The sequence below is a fragment of the Ochotona curzoniae genome, unplaced genomic scaffold (genome assembly GCF_017591425.1).
Source record: "Ochotona curzoniae isolate NIBS_2020 unplaced genomic scaffold, NIBS_Ocur_1.0 contig_2318, whole genome shotgun sequence".
Taxonomy (NCBI): Eukaryota; Metazoa; Chordata; class Mammalia; order Lagomorpha; family Ochotonidae; genus Ochotona; species Ochotona curzoniae.
The window spans coordinates 822,432-843,702 of NW_024465419.1; the positions used below are offsets into that span (position 1 = coordinate 822,432).

Consider the following 21,271-nt stretch of genomic DNA (forward strand, 5'->3'; position numbering starts at 1 on the left):
AGGTCAGATATTTCTCCTGGCAAGAAATAAAACATTTTGAGGAAAGAAAAATGACACAAAGATACCATTTAGGGTAGCAAATGTTGCATCATGGCCATGACAAAAATTGCAAGCTGATGGGATAAGGCAGCACAGAAATTCAAAAAGTTTCAGCTGATTTGACAGTTAACCTACATCTTAAAAGAGCAAGCCTCTCTAAGGTCTCAAAGGGATGCTGTGATCCTGGTGGATGGGTGAGCTACTGAATCTCTTGACAACAGTTGTTTTAATATGTGTACAAGTTCTGTGTGAAAATCCTTTCTCTAGGATATGACCCCTCACTCAACTTGTCAATGTGGACTGCACGCTGTGACCCACTTTAGTGGCTTGAATGGGGCACAGGTGTGTTCCTTAGGATGCTGGGTAATAAAGGATATGGTGCTTTCTCCTTGCTCGTTTCTCTGGTAACGCCCTCCAAGAGATGCTATATTGTGAAGACCCTGAAACAACCAGAGATAGTAGCCCATGTTTTCAGAAATTGTGGCCTCTCCTTGACTCTGTGTGAGCTGCCTGAAAATGGGTCCCAGAGCTCCAGTCAAGCCCCAGCTGCCATCTTGTGGCAGTGTCATGACCCACTGTGAGCAAGAAACACTCATCTAAGTCACTGCAGTATTCCGGATGCTCAGAAATGGAAGTGAACAATGCTTAGTGTTTGTGAATGTTGGAGTAATTTGGCAAGCAATGTATCATCAATGCTGCAGGGCGAGTTCCCAAGAGAAATGTGCCTTTGGATGGAACCCACAAGCCTCTCATGGATGGTTAAGGTCAGACTGGAGGATGTTCAACACTGATCTATTAAGCTTGGATTTATCCTATGAGCAGCCTATCCAAACCAAACCATGAGACTGACTGCAGGTAGTTACATGGAAAGAATTGATGATATTATCTTTTGCATGACATGGAATGTGAAATAAATGATTTGGGAGGGAGATGTGGGACTTCCAGTTGGAAAATTCTTTAATTGATCATTTAGGTAAGAAACAGATGATTTAGCAAAAGCAGAGGGGATGGATATGGCAAGACTGTCCTAGGATTAGGTGGCTTCCAGAAGAAAATGGCCTATAGGATCATTTGGTACAATTGTATCTACATCTACATTGTCTAGGGAAAACTGTGAACTATATAATGATACTTGATACTAACATTGTATACACACACACAAATGCATGCAGAAACACACATTCATGAACTATGCAAAAAGAACGTCACTCCAAAGACATTTCTCAATCTCACTATTTCACTCAGGATTTAATATTAAGTAGTTGAAAAGATCTCCTATAGAAACTCTTAATTCAAGAACATAAGGAAAATAATGAGCTCTCACTTTCCAAAGAAGTCCAAAGCCTCACATTTGTCCACCGTACAAATGAGGCCATGGAGGATCAGACTGAATTACAGTGGGGTGCTTTGCCATTTCGTCTAAATTACAGAACACAGTATTGAACCACCGGTGAATTTAAACACACTCTGTGACTAAAATAGCACAACGTGCTATGGTATTAAATTAGCTAGGAAGTTTTCACCTCTCCCCAGAGTGGCTTTCTGGGAAACTACCATCTATCCACAGTATTTCAACAGTCCCAGGAAACAGTGAGTATGCACATTAGTGTTTCATAATCTCACATTTCTACACAAATGGTGAAGGGAGAAAAACTGTAAAGGAACACTTATTTTTATTCTATTATGTTGAATGCAGTGTATCATCACCAGTCAGTGCTGCATTCCTGGCAATTTCTTCAAGACAGTAGGGTTTGCAGGACATTAATGAGGAAGCCAGGAGGAATTAAAAAGCAACAGGAAGTGTCATGAAATTAAATTTGCTTTTCAGAAGGAAAAGTGAATTTGTTGAGAATCATATTATGCATTTCTAAGATCTGCTTTTTAAGCAATGCTTCTTTTCATGCGCATATCATGTAAAACCTTGTAGAAGTAACATTGATCTTCAAATGACTTGTTTCAATAAATATTCATTAAATAATCCATGTATGAATTACGGAAGATAGGCCATGATATCCCTTTGTGGGGCGGGGGGGGGGGCATCTGTATGGTGCTTGAGGAACAGCCTGTGTTGTTGATGGTGGCAGCCCAGCACCTACCTTAATGCCTGAGACAGACGCCCTGAGCAGATGACACTTTGACATAGGAACTGGTGAGTGACTGATTGTGTAGGTTATCACCTGTACAAATAATTCAAGGCCCTATATTACAAATGCATGCTGATGGGAAGGACTCATACATATTTACAACTGAGGAGTTTTTTGGAAGATGTATAAAGTCCTGACGTTTAACAGAAGACAAAAATAACAGAAGTGTGAATGAAGTGAAGAGGCGGCAGTGTATTTTGGGAATGTTGAAGTCACTATTTGAATTGAAGCACAGTGCCATAGCTACGGTTGAGAATATCACTGCTCAGAATAATTGATATGGTGAAAACGAGTCAACAAAATAATGTTCCTCCCAGGGTATCAATAATTCACTTCTGGTTCATAGTCCAAAGTTAAACTTCCAAGGACAGAAAAAAAGGAAAAGACAAAGAGAAACCACCACCATTAGTGCCTGCACCAGAGCTATTTATTAGCATAACTTTTTTTTTTCCTTAAAGATTTCATAACAACTGAAGTATGTACAAAGTCTTACAGAATTTACACCATAAAAAGTTTTCTATTAGCAGATGAAGTCTAAGGTAGCACTGCTGAGAATTTCAGAGCTTGGCGACAAGAGCAATGAAGTGGACCCCTGCTCAGTTCCCTCTCTGCTACCAAACGACCCAGTCAGCTGGTTGACAGCCAACTAACCCACCTGGAGGACAGGTGACTGGGAAAAAAGGGGACAAGCTGATAGGCATCACCACAGACCACAGGGTGGAAAAGTTACAGAGTGTCGTGTTTCTATACTTTCCTACAGGTGTAACAAAAATCCACAGCGGCAGAGAGTAACACAGACTAGACAGAAGCACAAGGCTCGGGTAAGGTTCAGATGGGATGCTCTAGGCTGGTACGGCCGCTATTTCCGTTTCTGTTCACGTCTTCGGACAGCTCAAATCCAAATCAGACCCACTCCTCCCCCCACAGAAAATAACAAGGGGAGAAAGTTCAGAGAAATAGCGTGAAGTTAATAGTTCTTGACAAAAGGAAAGAAAATTAAAAATGAAAGGCATTCAGCATCTGTTTTAGGGTGGCCACACCTGTAAAACCTTAATAATTAGAACTTTCTGAACTGCCTTAAATGAAAACACCAACACCAATCCCCCCGCTCACCCAACTTGGCTACATTCCACCCCTTATCATTGAATCTGATTGTCTGTCTTTCTTCGGGGTCAATATTACACAGAAACACCACCATGTTCACACTAAACCAGACACAAAACACAGCACCGTTGCCTCTCTAAGTGGCACGGGCAATTCCACATGTAAACCATTAACAGCAGGGACACCACTTGATTCCACAGAAAACCCAGCCTGGCTCTCCATTCGCTCAGTCATTTTCCAGTTTGGTAGCAGATCCCACTGATTGCCCTGGCCCTCCCTTGGTTATGGTCTCCCATCGCAGGCAAAGCGGCTTCTTTTTTATTGCAAAAGATTCTGCTGTCAACTTCAAAGCCAGTTGAGAAAACGTTTAATTAAGACACAAGAGCGTGGGATAGAAAAACACAAGAACCACATAAATATTGAAGGGATCGTCTACTGTTTCCGTGTAAACAGTTCTGCTGAAGAGCAAAGCCCTAATCAGATTCTGGCCTGGAACCTTTGGCGGATGAGGTTGCGTTCAGCCAGGCTCGGAGGCAATGGTGGTGAGGAAGCCAGGCCAGTCCCCATGTTGACAGGCATGCAACTTGGAAACATTGCACAACAAGCAACACAAAGAGCCGAGAAGCTCACAACACTTCAAGGTAGACCTCACGACCTTCACGACTGCATATGCACAGACGGACTCCTCCCCTCCCTCTCCACGCTGTCTTACACGTGCGAGACCTTCTGTGACTCGCGCGCCTGCTTGATGCTATACAACCACTTGATGATTCTCGCATTCCTCTCAATGGCGGAGATGCCATAGGGCACCCGATCATTGGCACTGTCGTCATTTCTAAGGTCACTGTTACTGTCCTGGGACTGTTCACAGTCTGAGCTGATCATGCTTGCGCTGCGGAAGTTGAGGGAGATGATGTCAGAGTTAGCCCTTGCAAAGTTCTCCATGCCTAGGTTCTCCAGCTCTTCTGGGTCCAGTCCGCAGTAGTTGAAGAATCTCTCCACGTCGGCGTCCACTCGGAAATACCTGTCACTCAAGTCTGACTTAGAGCGCTGCAGCGAAGGTCTGCGGCTCACTCCACAGGCGGGTTCCACGGGGTCAGCGGCTTCTGGGGACTTCACGGCGCCCGCGATGGAGTTCGCTGTGGCTGTGGCCGCGGCGGTGGCAGCGACCTTAGGTTTGGGAGGCAGGGGAGGAGCGGAGCTGCTGCAGGGGATGGCTTTGAGGGGCTTCACACTGGACACTTTACGGATGTCCGAGGAGCTGTGGGACACGTGCAAGAAGGACTCGGCCGACTGCTCCAGCAGCCTCCTGCTCACGTGCGAGCTGCTCTCCTGCGGGCTGCCGCGCCCAGGCGTTGGGTAGACCTTGAGGGACTCGGCGAAGGAGTGACGGTGCAGGTCACTGGTGTCCGGCCGGTGTGGCGGCCAGTTCCGGGAGCTGTGCTTGTGACCTGAGCCCGAGCTGGAGCCCTCGGAGCTGTTGATGATGTTTTTCAGGATCTCGAGCTTGAGGTTCTCACGCTGCACACCACTCTCAGTCTTGGCGTGGTTGCCGAACACCTTGAGCGTGGGGCTGCCGAGCGCGCGCTTGGAGACAGGACACACCGGTGGCTTGGCCAGCACGGCGGGCTTCACAGGCTCCTGCTTGGCGTTGATGACCTCCTGGCTTTTGACATACTTGGCCTTGTCCGCCTCCAGCCGCTCCACGGCGCTCAGCCGCTTGGGGTTGGGCTCCGCCTGCCTGCGGAAGTAGTCGGGCCCTTTGTTGAGGATACGTAGGGGCACCGCCGAGGTGAAGGTGCCCGCGGGGCTGACCGGCTTCACCATGCTACCTGTGGGCAGCGTCTCCGTGGGCATGGCGGGCGCTCGCTCCCCGGCCGCCGTGGTGGACTTGCTTCTGGGCGCCCCCCGCCGGCCTGAACAGACACATGTACCCGAAGCACAAAGGGCGGCAGGCAGGCGCGTCCTGGACTGGAGCTTTAGCAGCAGCGGCTGCAGAGGCAGCAGTAGCAACAGCAGCAGCGGCGGCGGCTAAGGCGCATCTCACAGCTCAGTTACTGCCGCGGGTGCTGGCCAGCACTTTGCTCCCCTTCCAGGCGGCCCCTGCGTCCTAAAGGCCACAAGTCATAAATTCCTTTAATCTGCTTCACTGCCTCCTTTCTTCTCCCCAAAGGCGGTGGGAGTCTCCTTCCAGGTCTTTGTGCTCCACGGCAGGCAGAGCTGTAACACAAAACAACCAACCGCGGGTTAGGAGGGGCGGGTGACATCATGGCTCTAGCAACAGAGGAACCCCGTGGCGCCCCCTTTCCAGCCTCGGCCGCCCAAGGGTCCCGGCCTCTGACTGCATCCGAGAGTCACCTCCCGGTTAACCGCGCAAGGTGAGCACGCGCCCCTGGTCCGTGGCTGCCAGAGGCCAGGCTTGGAGAGAAGCCCACATCTGTGAAACCTCCCGAGCAGACTCTGCTAGCTGCTGCCCTGGTCAAAAGAGTAGCTTTACTTGGGGGCACATCCCAGGAAATGTGGTTCTGGCAGCTCCTTACAAGCCATCAGGCTGCTATGAATTCCTTCTTGGCTTTAGGGTGCACACATCAGTGAATGAAAATGCAGCGCTCTTGCAGTTTAGCAACACTGACTGCTAGAAATCGGATCTGTCACTGCCACTTGAAAGATCTCTTCCTTAATCTTCAAAAACTGCAAGAAAAAAAAAATGGCTAGACACGGGATTAGTAGGGAGGACAACAGCTTTCTGGGAAACTCCACCTGTTGTCTCACTTTTGCCGAAAACTTTTCTTTGGAAAACCAAGAATGTATGTGATCATCAAAATAAATCCAAATTTATTTTTTTTTTAGTGTTAAAAGTCCTAGAAACACTTCAAGCTGAGCCATCTAAGTAGATAATTTGGATATAAATGTTCATAATTTCTTACATCTAAGGAGTTTCTTAGTGGTAAGCATATTCCCAAAACCCCATAGTTATTCAGAGCATAATCTTGAAATGTCAATTATACCCAAATATATTATTCCATGTTATAGAAGATTCGTGCAACAGTTAAACACTGATGGACTGTAGATATGATTTTTAAATCACCTGACTCTCAAAATAAAAACAGTATAATTGAGCACCCATCAGTATTCCCAATGCAGTTCTAAGTACAAGGAGTCTTCCTACCTCATATACAATATAATGTAACATTTACTCTGGAAGAGATCCTCTCAATCATTGCCTGGTGCTGCCAGCAGGGAACACTGATAAAAACCACTGGTATGCGCATTGGCTGGTGCAGGTTATGGGCTGAATCTAACCCTGCACCACTTGGCACACACAACAGTCAAGTCTGAGGTCACCCCAGGCAAGGTTTCTTGGGGGACTCACAACAAGATCGCTGGACTCAAATCTCATCTGCAGGGGAAAATCACCAAATTTGTGGTCTGACCTCGGAGAGCATGCAACTGGGCCTCCTTAGTTGCTGGCGCCTGTGCAATGGAGACATGCCTAAATGCACACAGGGGACATTGAAGGATAGCACATCTGCATTAGCAGAGGCTGTCAAGTGCCTTGTCAGAGGATGGAAAGCAGAATAGGTTGGACAAGTCTCCTGGCTAAGCTTTGCAGCAGGTGTCTAGGTCTAAGAATGCACACTGAGACGGACTTGGTCAGCCAACAAACCTTGTAAAAGATTTTCTCAACCTCAGTGCAAAGAAGCTGACCACATATCAGAACCATCAAAACCACTCCAGTAATACCCTCAGAACATTTTTTCCCATATTGGAGTCTCTAGGGTGTCATCAAATGACTGTCCCCCATCCCTGGGTGCTGATGTAGTTCAATAAGTGGTTCCCATCCCAGCCCTCCACTAACAGACCAAGAGAATAAAAAGAAAAGAACTGAAACATTTGTCTCACCCACCTTCCTCCATACTTCAGCTCTCACCACTCTGATCAAAGGCCCACATGGGTATGAATCCCTCTCAACTATGTAAACAGTATGAGAAGTAAAAGTAAAATATTTAAAATGACCTTATCAGCTTCCTTGCTTAGTATTAGGACTACTTAAAGAGTAATATGTCATTAAGATGTCAGACAAGCAGTCATGAAATAAAATGGCATTGTATATAAAATCAGCTTCCAGGCAAAAACGAGGAGGAGGGTTCAGGAGTTACTGTTTCTCTTCATCTTCTCTTCACATCAACAACTCATCCATAAAAGGAACTTATAAGGTTCAGCTAGAGAAAATTCTGGTGGTTTGTAAAAGGATCTCTTCTAATAAAAAAAATATTTTTCTTGACAAGATGTGCAAGTCCCCATGGCAATCCCTAAATAATGATTTTCTTTAATTGTGCAGTTCTATTTTGCTACCTCCATTTAGTTGGAGAAAACCCACTTCCTCCCATGAAGATGAAATACGATTACTATTTTACACATATTCTGGATGAAATGCCAGCAGAGAGCTTAGTTCCTCTGCAGGACTCCTGGCTGTGCTTATCAAGCCCTGGCTCCACCTCCCTGGCAAGGTGTCTTGGATGGGCCTCTCCTGGGCAGCAAGGGGATACACCATTCCACTCTTCTACTAAGGGACCTGAGAGCCACAGAAGGCAGAACCGTGGGTGCGGGGCAACCCAGAGAATCAGACCCAGCTCACTTGGCAGACGGCTGTTTTCAGAATACACCATGCTTTCCCTGAGCCGGATAGAATGTGGGGGCTCAGGGAAGGAGAAGCCAAAGTGTACACCTCAAAAGCAAGGACTGTCTATGATCTTTTGCCTGTTTTCTCATTTGCCTTGTAAGCCAGAATTCCTCTTCCCCAAGGTATCTCATGGAAACCAGACCCTCCATTCTTCAAAGCCAGCCATAAAACCTAAAAATATCACTGCAATATTCCCTAGCCTTGCTGTGGAAGAACCGCTCATAAAGAACTCTCACTGCCTTGCTTGACTGTAGGTCACAGACCTCCATTCTAGATCTTGGACTTTATCCAGAAGGAGGAATACTGTGTAGAAGGGCTGAAACTAGACCGGCCTTTCTGGCTTTCTTCACTCAGTCTATTAGCATTATCTTCCACTCTTTGTGACCAATCACATCCTGCCTGGTTATCCATGCTATATGCAACCTAAGTGTAAAAATGCAGAATTCATTCTGGATATCTGGGTCTTTAATCAGAAGGTTCTCATGTCACATAAAATGGTGATGAAATGACAATGACTTTCACCATCCCATTTTCCACTCCTATGGTAACATCCACAGTATGTCTGCATCTCTTCCCTCCACAGAAGCCCCGGTGCGGTGCTGCAGGGACAGAGTGCAGGACAAGACTGAGAGCAACAGTCATCACCTTTGTGCCTAAGGTCCAAAGCAGACTTGCAGTGAACAGGAAGATGGCCAAGTGAACAGACAGAAACACAGCTCGGTAAGTGGCAGGAGGCAGAGGTTATATCCCTTTTCCTGCAGCATCAGTTGGATGAGTAGATTCCTACGATCCTTCCTCACTGCAAAATAATGTCTTTCTCAGCAGCTAAGAATAAAGGAGTTATTTCTGCTCCAAAATGGAACACAAATAAATACCAGGGAGTGACTGAACTTTACCTTGTATCCTGCATTTAGAATTCACAGGAAAATGTTCTGAATGATGAGTTAGTTATTAACTAGCATTCATAGGCATTCAAGCTCATGTTGGCTGTGAAATTTCTCTCGCCCTCTTTTCTTATAGCTCTACCATGTTAGTATATGAAGGCCAGCCCACCGCCTCGGACCCTATAGCTGTGAAGATGGGCTTTGGTATACCTGACAGCATAAAACTAACTCCGGTAAGAACAGCTAATTGGAAGACTCAAAAATAAAAGAAAACTGGTTGCTATTTTATTATAAGCAGGTACATTCAAAGCTCCTTACCTCTTTTATCCAGTAAGTGAAACCTATTTTAAAAAGAACCAAGGCAGAGGTGGGTGTTTGGCATGTCTCTGAAGACAACAGTTGGTATTACATTCCATATTACAGTACTGAGTTTCAAGTCTCAGTTCTGCCCCTTAAACCAGCTTCCTACTAATGCACAAAACTCTGAAGATGGTAAGTTATGGCTCACATTACTGAGTCACTGCTATCTATATGAAAGCCCCAGAAGGCATTCTAACTCATGGTTTCAGCCTGGCCCTGCTCTGGCACTCCCCCCCTCCCTGTTTCTCTGCCCCTTATCTAAATATATCTATGTATATATACTTACAAACCATTTTTTACTACATTCTACTCCTTTTAATTCCCATTTGAGTATTTTTATAAAATGGTAAAAAGGATTAGCGAAAGAAAGCTTGGCAGAGCTGAGTTGCACAATGACTCCTTGCATCAGGCTTAATAGTGAGATGGTCTGGGGGTGGGTTAAAGGGGTCCCACCAGCTGTAGGGGTGAGGTGGTCGGTGGGGGAGAGGGACAGAAGACACTGAAGTGTGCAGGAGAAATTGCTTTAAGGTTCCCAAATGCCTGCAAGAGCCAGGGCTAGTGCAGGCCAAATCCAAGGGCCAGGAAATCAATATGGTCATCCCGCAAGGATAACAGGGAGGCAAATACACGAGGCATCAGTTGCTGCATTCTCATTGGCACTGTTAGTAAGAAACTGGAATTGGAAGGGAAGTGGGACTTAATCATATGCATGTAAACATGGGATGCAGGTACTCCAAGCAGGGTCTCAACTGCTGTATCTGAAAACACCATCGGTGGCTTTTGAACTTGAGTGTGCCAGTACATGGTTTCCTTAATACTGACTCAAGAACTCTGGGAGAATCCCCTGACTCTGTGATTCTCCCCATGCGGTGCCTTTGAGTAGCAAGGAGAAAAGCAGGAAACCTGCCTCTGTGCTAACACGTGCCCTAGTAGGAGCCCAAGTACTTCTAGCAGAGTGGAAACACATCCAAGTGCCTTGTCACTCTTCTTAAAAAATTTTTTATCTTCATTTGAAAAGCTGTTACCAGAGGGTGGGGGAGGGGTGGAGGTGGATGGGAGAAGTCAGTCCACTGCCTCATTCACCACATAGCTGCACTAGGGCTGGGTCAGGCTGAAGCCAAGGACTTCTGTGTCTTCCAAGTGGGTGAATGGGCCTAAACAGTTGGACCACTTTCCACTGCTTTCCTGGTGCATTAGCAGGGAGCAGGATAGGAAGTGGAACATCAGGAATTGACCAGCATCCACATGGGATGCTGGTATTATAAGTAGCAAGGTAACCTGCTGCATTTGTCCCAGTCTCTTTCCTCTCTCAAACCCGCTAGTTCATTTCCCAAATGGCCACAACCAGCCTGAGTGGACCCAATCTGAAGCCAGAACTCGAAGATTCTTTAAGGTATCCCATGTGTGTTCAAGGTTCCAAGCTTCTACTGCTGTTGGTCCAGCTTCCACTGTTTTCCCAGATAGTATGTAGGGAGCTGGATCAAAGTGGAGCAGTTGAGATATACATCCATATGAGATGCTGGTGCTTGGGAGTGGAGGATCAGCCTGTGGAGTCACTGTACAGGCCCCAGCCCTTCTTGTCTTTTAAGTGTACAAGTCTGGAGGTATTTAAGGCATAGATGTAACAATGTCAGAGAATAATCAAGTTTTCAAAACCAAACTGTCCTGAATTTTCCTCATTTCCAATCTGCCAATGCTCGCAAGAGCAATTAACTAAACATGTTGAGGTTTATCTGATGCTTAATGCAGAGGTATTGCTGCATGCTGGGTCCAAGAAGGCCGGCAGAATCAGGAGGCGGTTAGGGGCAGAAAAGGAACTTTAAGGCACACAGCTTCTGTGAACAAATGTTAGCGCCAAAATTCCTGCAATCCTGGGAATCTGAGCCTCAAGCCTGTGAGGTCAGGCAGATCACTGGCTGGGAGAGAAAAGGGGCCCCCAGCTAAGGGCTGCCATGGGAACATGGCTCCCTGTGAGTACAAATGCAAACCAAGAGCTCTGCATAAACTACTGGTGCCAACTCTCATATTCCACAGCACCCTGGGCCAAATGTGGTCTGCTGTTCTCTTAGGTCTCCTCTAAACAGTTCTGAGAAATCAAATGAAAAAGATAGCTAATTCGTCACCAGTCTGTACATTTTAAGCAGTTAAGAAAACATTGGATTTAAGGCAAGGAGTAAAAGAATGAGACACAATCCCGTATTCATCCACAGAAGTTTCTGAGGGCTTGAAGACTCACCACTTCTCCTGTGTGTTATGACAGAAGAGTGCTTACAACTGTTTTAAAGATCAAGCCTGACTAATTCATTCTAAGCCATCTAACATCTCAATGTTTTCATTTTCTTATCTATAAACATGAACACGTTGGAACTGGTCATCTGGAAAATGCCTTCAACTCAAATACTCTTGAAGATAAATAGAAAAAAAGCAGAAATTTCCTTCTGAGTTTAGGAAGCATTCTCAGGAACAGATTCCTCTACTTAGAGATCAGATGCCGAAACTTTTATAATGCATGTAAACCTGTCCTATGAAACACTGTTTTTTGATTTGCTGGTCACAGTATCCGTGGTGACTGACTTTAAGCACACAACTATTTGAGTAGGCTTTACTCTCCTGTTCATGTTTCCCTTCCTGCCTTTTTTAAAAGTTGTATTTATTTATTTGAGAAGTGGAGTCTCTCTCTCTCTCTTTCTCTCTCTCTCTCTCTCTCTCTCTCTCACACACACACACACACACCTACCTACACACATATAGGGCAGGGGAAGAGGAATCAATCTCCCATCCATTGCTTCACTACCCAGTGGTCATAATGCCCTGCCAGACTAGGCCAGGGGCCTGGAACTCCATTCAGATCTTGCAAGAGGATAGCAGAATCCCAAGTACTTGGCCCATCACTTAATGCCTTCACAGGGACATCAGCAGGAAACTGGATGGAAAGAGAGCAGTTAGGCCTCAAATCAGCATTCCAAAATGATACCAGTGGAGGCTTAGTAACCCCTATTATGCTACAATACCAGCCTCAGAGTCACACCCTTGTCTTAGAAATAAAGATGGAATTTCATATTATCATGTTCCCTTCAATTCTTTGCACATGTTGAGCAAAAGCACTCAAATAGAGGAGTATTTACAAAGTATGGGCTGGCTTCAATCTTTTGATTGGTACCTCCTATTGACTGAGCAACACGTGCAAGATGCCAGCAAGCAGAAAATCATGAAGCAATTACAAAAAAGATTTGAAATGCATTGGGTGAATAATAACTGATTAATTAAAAAAACAAGTGCATTGGGATAGTGGAAAAGACTTAAAGACAAAGGAAGCATAGAATGAAAACAGGCACAGAATTTGAGAGCATAGGTGACAAAGGCAACACAACTGTATTTATGAAATATTCTGGAAATAGCATCAGGTGTCCAGTACAGTTCACAGCAAACAGTGGTGAGAACCTGCTGGGAGTGGGGTAGGGGCAGAGTGGCACCGAATTTTATGCAGACAGTAATGGAAGACTGGATAATTAAGCATCAGCCTCTTGGGCAGCCTTGTATTTTGAAGAAATGTTCACTTCAGCAGTGTGAAGACAAATGAAGAGAGTAGGTGTGGTTCCTGAGACCAGTCAGAGCAGACCACCGAGAGGAGACGGCAGCTTGGGCTTCAGTATTGTCCCAAGTGGACATTCTTGTTGGTTTGAAACTTGGCTGTGCCCAGGAGTGGCTAAGCAGCCTGGGCTGGGTTATTAGACTTTCCTGTGCCTCAGGCCTCTCATCTGGAAAATGGGGATACTAACAGTATGCATCTCATCAAGAAGGATAAAGAAGAGCCCAGATTCTAATCCTGACATTCTTTTCAGGGAGAAAAGAGAAGACTGACATATTTAAGAGATGTTCACTAGTGGCACCAGGTAAAACGTAGAAGTGGACAGAGTGTGGAAGTTGTGGAGTTGCATGTAGAGAGCCATTCCAGGAATCTAGTATGATTAGAGAAAGTGGTATGTCCAAAGGGCATAATCTCCTACATTCTTTATCCTCTTTGGAACCGCAGGCTCCTGCCCGACAGAATCACACAGTTCCTTACCCGCAAAGCAGAGGTGCCCATTCACACCTCTGCTGTTCCCAGTGTCTGAGATGTTTTCAACCAAGAGGGTTTGACAAAACTTATCATTGCTGTAATGCACATTACAGGGCAGGGATATCTCTCAACAAATGGAAAACTCTATACCCGACTTCATGTGACAGTTCACAGAATGCAGGTGCACTAAAGCTCTTGCAAGAATCAGAAAAATTACATCTCAGAGCAAAATCTACTCACAAAGCCCACTTAGTGCCTTCACTCAAGCAAGTATAACTATTCCATGGGGGCAATTACTTGTTTTTTAAAAACTTATGTATTTTTATGGGAAATGCAAATTTACATAGAGGAGACACAGAGAGAAAGATCTTCTGTCCACAGATTCACTGCAATGAACAGAGCTGAGCCAATCCAAAGCCAAGAGCCAAGAGCTTCTTGGTCTCCCACAAGGCATAGGGTTCCAAGGATTTGGGCTATCCTCTAATGCTTTCCCAGGCCACAAGGAGAGAGCTGAATGGGAAGTGGAGAAGCCAGAATATGAACCAGTGCTCATTTGGGATCCTGGCATATGCAAGGTAAGGATTTAGCCACTGGCCCATGGCTCCAGGCACCATTTATATATTTAAATGAGTAAAGTATGTCATGTTTTTTGGCATCTTCTCTTAGCAAATAACCACTTTTATTAATCCCTTTTGCACTGTGCAAGTAACATGGAAAGAATACAAAAGTAAGAGAGGATGATGGAGGTGAAACACAGGGCAGTAAACAGCATGCATCAGAAAAGACTGAATTCACCTGTCATAAACTGGATAGAAGTGAAGAAGCTAGAAGGCCGAGCACCTGGAAACATTACGCAGAAACCTGCACCGTTCCAGGATTTGGGATTTTTTTCACTTACTGCCTGAGTTGCTTCCTTCCTATCGCCGCGGTAAAACCTGCACCATCCATAATTCTGATGGCCAAATCTTCTCCCACTAACCTCTACGTTTCCATCACAATCTGTCTGAAGCCGCAGGTAAACTAATCTGCCTTTCAACTACACTATCTGCGTATACTCTGAATCCACAAATTTTATTCCTAATAATTCAACTTTGGAGATTCAACTTTTTCAAGTTTATTCTTTCAGTTGGTTAAGCATGTCTTCCAATGTTATTTAATATAAAAAAAAAACCTCAGTGTCCTACATTTACACTATTGTGTCTTAATTAGGCATTTAATTTTCCACAAGATGAGCAAGCCATTTCCCTACTTTTTTTTTTTTTAGCAACCTCTTAAGTCATGTTGCTTTCAACACAAGCACTTTATACGACCAGAGGATGAAAAGCAGATGTTGGAATGAGATGCCTGAAGGGGGGTTCAAGGTTTATTTTCTAGCATTTTTATGGCCATGGATGAAGAAGTGGCCATTCAGATGGCTCTCATATGGTGTGTGGAGGCACATGTGCTCTAGCCCCAAGCTCACATAGGATTTCTGAGCAATGAGGGAAGATATGTTGATATCATTGAGTACGTGCAAGTTTAGTAACTCTAATTTGAAAATCCAAAATGAACCAAAATCAGAAACTTTGGGCAGGGACATCTCACAAAAAATGGAAAATTCTACACCTGATTTCATCGCACAGATCATAGCCAGAATGCAAGTTCAATAAAACTCCTGCCTACAAATATTCTCAAGCTATGTGTATGAAGCTTCTGTGAACCATAAATGGGTTTCATGCTAAGACCTGGGTCCCCTCTCTGAGCTATCTCATTATGTATATATGCAAATAGGTAAAAATTTGGAGAAATCGGAAATACTTCTGATCCCCTGCATTTAAGATAAGGGGTCTCTGCGTTGGCAGTGTCATCACAATATCCTCCAGGGGGCGCTCCAAACCGAGTGAGTCTAAGAGGCAAAGAAACGGCAAGGTTGCTGGGACAAGAAGCAACTTCCCCTAAGAAGAATTACATCAGGGAAGGCAGCTCCTCCCTCAGTGCTGGATGGACAACATTTGGGCCATTCAGGAAGCCTGGCACAAATGCCTGGAGCTCATCAGGCTTCAAACTGGCTTATCATGGAGTCTGTGAGGTCTGAGAGTCACTCTATCATTCACTCTTTAACCAGGCCTGGGTTAGACAGCTGCATTTCCATGAGCATTTCCAAGGGGAGGTTTTTCTGGAAGAGAGGTGGGCCTGAGAGTATAGTCAAAGGAGATTCCCCAAAGAAAGCCAACACGTGCATGTCTACATTAAGCTCTGCAGGAGAGGGCTGTGACGAGCATCAGCCTGGGCAAAGATGTAACTGCCTGCAGGAAATCCACGAACCCCCAAAGAAAATCAGCTCTGAAATGTACCATGTCCGTAAGGACTCGCAGAACCCAGCAGCAATTGGCAAGGTAGAACCATGTTACATGCGCCTTAACACTCTTCCAGTACCCTGCAAATCACACTCCCACACAGGGTCTGCCTGTGTGAGATTAAAAGTGACACCTCATTATGAGTGGGAGAGGAGCTGGAACAAGAAAAGAGGGAATAAACAATGTATATTCAGTCCCCTCCTCCTCTAAGGTTTCCAAGCCAGTGCAGGTCTGAGCCTGGAGAGAGAGAGAGGCTAAGCGAAACTGGATGAGAGGCTGGAGCTTGGATGGTGACTCTGGGCAGGATTCTTACATTCCTGAAACTGATCTGAAGATGTTAAATTATTGAACATGAACTGAAAAGGTGATAGGTCCTGTCTGCGATTACATCCAGGGATAGCAAAGAAAATTCAATGAGGGAGAATTCTTAGGCCATGGGGAAAAGAATGCCTTTGCCTTCCTATCTGTCACCTAACACATCCAGACAAACTATTTAGAAGGGTACATCCAGCTTCCTCAGGTGTATTGCTTGCTTACCTGCCACCTTGGCATGTGCATCCTGGCTCTGGAGAATGTCCTTGTGAACACAACGTCTCAAGTTGCCCTCTCTATTCAAAGTCAGACCCAGGGACCAACTGCACTGTGTTAATAATGATGATGCCTGAGTCAGATGTTGTGGTCCTGTGGGTTATGCTGCCACTTACAAGTTTACAATTGATGATGAGTCCTGTCTGCTCCACTTCAGATCCAGCTTCTTGCTTATGCACCTAAGAAAGGAGCCACATGACAGTGCACGTCCTCAACCCCTGGCGCCTGGCTTCCGGTTGCCAGCACTTGAGAAACAGCAGATGGAAGATTGAGTACTCTCTCTTTTAGTCTCTCTGAGTCTCTCTATCCCTCTATCTCTCCCCCTTTCTCTGTCACTCTGCCTTTCAAAATTAAAAAAGCAAGCAAACAAATAAAAAAACTCTTTAAAAAATAATCATCATGCTTCTTCTAGCACCAAGGGCTGGTGTGAGAATTCCATGAGTAACACATTGCAAACTGCTCCCAGTGGAAATGAGGTCTGAGTCTGTTCAGTCAATGTAGGCTATTATTAAATGTTGCCCCTGGTATCTGCAACTTAGCCCTCATAATCACCATCATCAGATTTCAAGCTTTACGGTAGCTGAATGATCTTTTGTCTTAAAATGATCCCATTACATTCAAACGATAGAGCTTGTGCTATTCCTGTCAGAGTACACTGACTGCGCAGTTTCTGGATGAAGGGTCATTCGCATGACCCCATTTTTATTTGAGTTACAAAAAAAGATATGTAGTTTCCAATTTCAAAGCAAACAGTTATGTGAGTGAAACACACTAGAGTAAATAGTGAGTCCATTATTAAAAATGAAATCAAGCCTAAAGCTGGAAGGAGAAAAACAAGAGGTCACATCTCAACTCATGACGGATTCTTTACATTAATGTCACTCCTCAAGGTCACTCAGCAAACTCTTACAAAAGCTTCTTTTTCACTGGTAAGTAAATCCCTTATAAGCAATGTAACTGCTTTCTCTTAAAATATTTTCCTCTTATTTTGCACAATTAAAATCAAACAGACTCAGAAGGAAACAATCATGTTTCTGATTCAACCTTCTTCCTTGGCTCAAGTTAAAAACCTGTAGTTTCAGGAGTGTCTCCCAACGGCTATAGAGGTGGAGGAATCCTGCCTTTTATCTGGCATTCTAGAAATTGATGCTGTGTGATTCTAGTGCCAAAAGATTGCTCAGTGTTAAGAATATAATGATTTCCTTGATGTAAACTATTGGGGGTAATTAAAAAGCAGGGCCATTAACCTTCCTCATGAAAACCCAACAGGACTGCCTGGACTTAGCCAAACAGACTGAGAGTAATCTCACATTCTGCCAGTCTTGGTTTCTCCCATAAAGAGTTTTATGCAGCTGCATGTTTCTGTAACAATCTGAGGCCATGACCAGACTCTGAATGCATGTGGAATTCAGGGGCCCATGGTTATGGTTTGAGGAATAGTCTGGATGTTCTCCAAAAGCCCATGTATTGGAAAGCGCTGTTAGTGCCTAATGACCTGATGTCAGTGCTCAATGGACTAACAGTCCAGACTTGATCTCATTATGGCACCTAGGAGAGGGCACTGTGGGAGACCTTTAGGTTGATTCTCTGGAGCTTACCTTCCAAAGGACAGGACTGCTTATAACCATATTTGCTTTATTTCCCTGCTGGCCACCGGATCCTCCCTCCTCACATGTGCCTTAATTCATGGCTGCTGTGACACATCAGACCAATGCAGTGGGCCTAATCGTGTCCTGTGAACTTTCAACAATGAGCCTAAACAAATCTTTTCTGTTATGTTTGCCACTCTGATATTTCAGCTGAAGGAACCATAGGCTGACTGACACAATCACCGTCCCTGTCTAGGGACACTCCACTCAAACTGCAGCTTCCATTTGACGGAGTCAGAGTGAATTGGTCATGTACACATGGTGGGCATATTTGCAAGCAGCAGTATTAACTATTTAATCAGCTTTATAATTGGACACTCTAGGGGCATGCCATGAGGCACCTAAGGACTGGGCTGAGCTGCCATTCAGAACGGATAGTCTGGTCCTCCTGCTATAAAAGAAAGGGCAAGCGCTGTGGGGAGCCACACAGAGCCCTCACCAGGCCCCAGAACTGTGTACACATGGAAACACGCATCCAGTTTCTTCACCAATATTGACTTCAATATTTGCCCTTCTGTCCTAAGGTAACTGTAGTGCATGTGATACGAAAGATGATGATGGCAATATAGACAGAAAATGTCTTTCTGAAAAAAATTGAATTTCACCTGAATAGCTTGAGGCAACGGACAACATTTAATCTAACACAAATACTAAAACACGTATTATAATAAAATTTGGAAACACTTAAGCTCAGGGGGAGAAAAAGGAATGAACATTTTTGGGAAGTTCATCAAGTCTGCTGTGAGTCTATTATACAAATGACTGCATCAATGAAGTTAAGAGGGACAGGCATTTGATGTATTAGTTAAGATGATGCTTTAGACACCCACAGCCATTATCCATGGCTGGGGTCAAGTTTATGTTCTAATTCCAGCTTCCTGACAATGTGGACCCTAAGAAGCAGTAGGTACTAGTTAAAGATCATGGTTCCCTTTCACTCATCAGTGATTTGGAATTAATTTCTGGTTGGCAGCTTTAACCTGGTCTTGGTTATTGCTTGGCATCTGGGAAGTGAGCTAGCAGATGACAGATGTTTGTCTCTATTTTGCTTGCTCTTTCTCTGCCTTTCAAATATATAAAAATGAATACAAATAAATTGCATTTTAAAACTGCCCCTTAATAACAGTTATTTCATACTAAGCCGATAATAGTGTCCTCAGATTTGTATGAGTGTTCTTCACAAGTTTTAAGATTCAATCCTGCTAATACAGACATCTTCTGATTTCTTGAAAATATCCTTGAAAATGCGCTGACTCTACTTAACCCATGGCATGTCCCAGTTGAGCCTCATGGTGTCCTGCAGGTAATGGGTTGCAGCTGGGGGATGGACAAGGAACCCTGCTCATTACACCTGCCCAGCATCTCCAAGGAGGGCTGGATTCACAGCACCAGCTTCGGAAAATGTTAAATTAAAAAAAAAAAACACTTGAACTGCACTTCTGGTAAAAATGTGTCACTTTCACATTATGAATTTTAAGTTGGAGCATCCTATGTCGGCAATGGTGTGTCTGTAAAACAGTTTTTATTAGTCCCATTCACAGATGAGGAAACTGGTATCAGAAGACACCATGAAAGTTGTCCAGTATTTTAGCTACTACTAACTGGCAGCTTGGAAGGGTGAGACCTCCTGTTCCGCCTCAGGTGTCCCACTGTTCAGGAAAGAGGCATGAAAAGCTGCATGCGCTTCTAATGATTTGTATTTAACGAATACAGACCAGGTACCCACACAATTATATCTAAGTTCCTAAAATTAGTTCTTTTGGCTATTCACTGCTTACCACTCAGCCTCCTCTAGAAAAGGAAAGAAGAATGGTTATTTTCGGCATTTGGTTATTACCACGTAACAATGCTTCTCATTAATGGGTTTTAAATGCACAAGTAAAAAAGGTGACAAGTTTAGAAACCATAGTTCATTAGTTTTGAATTTCTTTATACTGCTGACATCAGACATATCTGAGTTTGATGAACTTAAAAATGAAAATAGTGGGAGATATTTTTGAAAGATTGAAAAGCAATATAAGATTAGGGTTTCATTTAATCATATTGCACATGGAATTTGACAATGGAAACACATGTTCTTAATTGTTATTTTTATAAAAGTCACAGGCTATGTATATTATAGACATTCACTAAAATGTTTACTGAGCTGAACTAAGATGCTAAACATTCAAAGAAAGTTGATAGGAAGTCTTCAAAAAGTTCTTTAAAATTAGGATCACAAAAAACTATGCACAGATTTCAAAACAATGTACCCAACAAGTGTATCTTTCAACTTAATTTTTCCACAAACTTCTTGAAATGTGCTCATATAGTAAAATCCTATTAAATGGGCTAGATTAAAAGCTTGGGAGGTGAAGACAGGAATGTTTGAAATTCTGGCACGGTGCTCAATGTACTTCGTTTTTTATTATAATCACGGCCCAACTGCACACAAACTGTTTTTCTGCAACTTAAGGGACGCATTAGCAATTGGTTGAGCTTAGAACACAAATGAGGCAAAGGAGAAACTGTAAAGAGAAATCAACAGCAGGTAAAATTTATAGCAAAATCAGCAGGTTTACTTAGAAAAATACTATGTTTGATCTACTCTGCCAAAGAACACATAGAATTATTCTCCATTCCTTGAAGAGCTCTCAGTACTGCAGCTGTAAGAACAACTAGTTCTTGGACTCAAGTGTACTCTGAAAATATAAACAGCTTTCCCCCCATTCCTAAGGGCTCCAAATGAGCTGGGAGATAAATAATAATCTTCAAAATAAGACATGTCAGATGACAGACACCGATTTCCCACAGCACAGATTTTACCCTTTTTATAGCACTTAACACATCCCAGATGAAATCATTTTCAAGCCTAGAATTGTACAAGGTAAGGCCTCACCACCATTTGCATCTAAAATATTATTTTGAGATTCAAGTCACAAGGAGCTCGGGAGTGACTAATAAATTCATTCCACCTTGCCCATGCCCCTAGCAGCTCTGCCCAAGAGCTGGGCAGATAAAAAGCAAGAGGCGGCAAGGCAGCTTGCTGGACCTAAGATGTAGGCAGTCCTCAGGACGGGGTGGAGTGACCATTGACGGAAGGCACCTAGCTCTGGGTCTGCAGCTGTAGGCTCCTTCCTTCTGTTCATTTCCTTTTCAAGGTCTCTGATGCTTGAATTCACATTCCATCATCCCAAGGGTCTTTTAAGCTAAAGAAAGGCCGCCAAACTCAACAGCAAACCTTATATGACCTGCATATTTATGCCATCCTTCCTCCTATAATCCGGCTTCCCCATCACGTAGGGGAGCAATAACCTACACCTGAGGGCAGTTGCCTGGCCATGCCAGCCCCCTGTGTAGCAACCAAGGCCAGGGGAAAGCACAGTGCAGAATCTCTCCTTGGAAGTGTCTTCTGACCAGGGCTCAACTCAGGATGTGTCCTTG

General features: G+C 44.2%; 1 protein-coding gene and 1 long non-coding RNA gene across 2 annotated transcripts in view; both read right to left on the reverse strand.

Moving 5' to 3' along the window:
- Positions 1-2,594: 2,594 nt before the first annotated feature.
- FAM110B (family with sequence similarity 110 member B) lies at positions 2,595-5,144 on the reverse strand. Its single transcript, XM_040972699.1, has one exon. It carries the CDS (start codon positions 5,142-5,144, stop codon positions 3,996-3,998), a length of 1,149 nt encoding a protein of 382 aa, XP_040828633.1. The 3' UTR covers positions 2,595-3,995.
- A 74-nt stretch (positions 5,145-5,218) lies between these two features.
- Positions 5,219-21,271, reverse strand: part of LOC121151262 — a 113,617-nt gene continuing 97,564 nt past the window's right edge. Inside the window, exon 4 of the long non-coding RNA XR_005883145.1 lies at positions 5,219-5,507. This is a non-coding gene — a long non-coding RNA (uncharacterized LOC121151262). The remainder of the gene's footprint in view (positions 5,508-21,271) is intronic.

Coding starts and splice junctions, on each gene's coding strand:
- FAM110B (XM_040972699.1), bottom strand. CDS start 5,144: ATGCCCACGGAGACGCTGCCCACAGGTAGCATGGTGAAGCCGGTCAGC.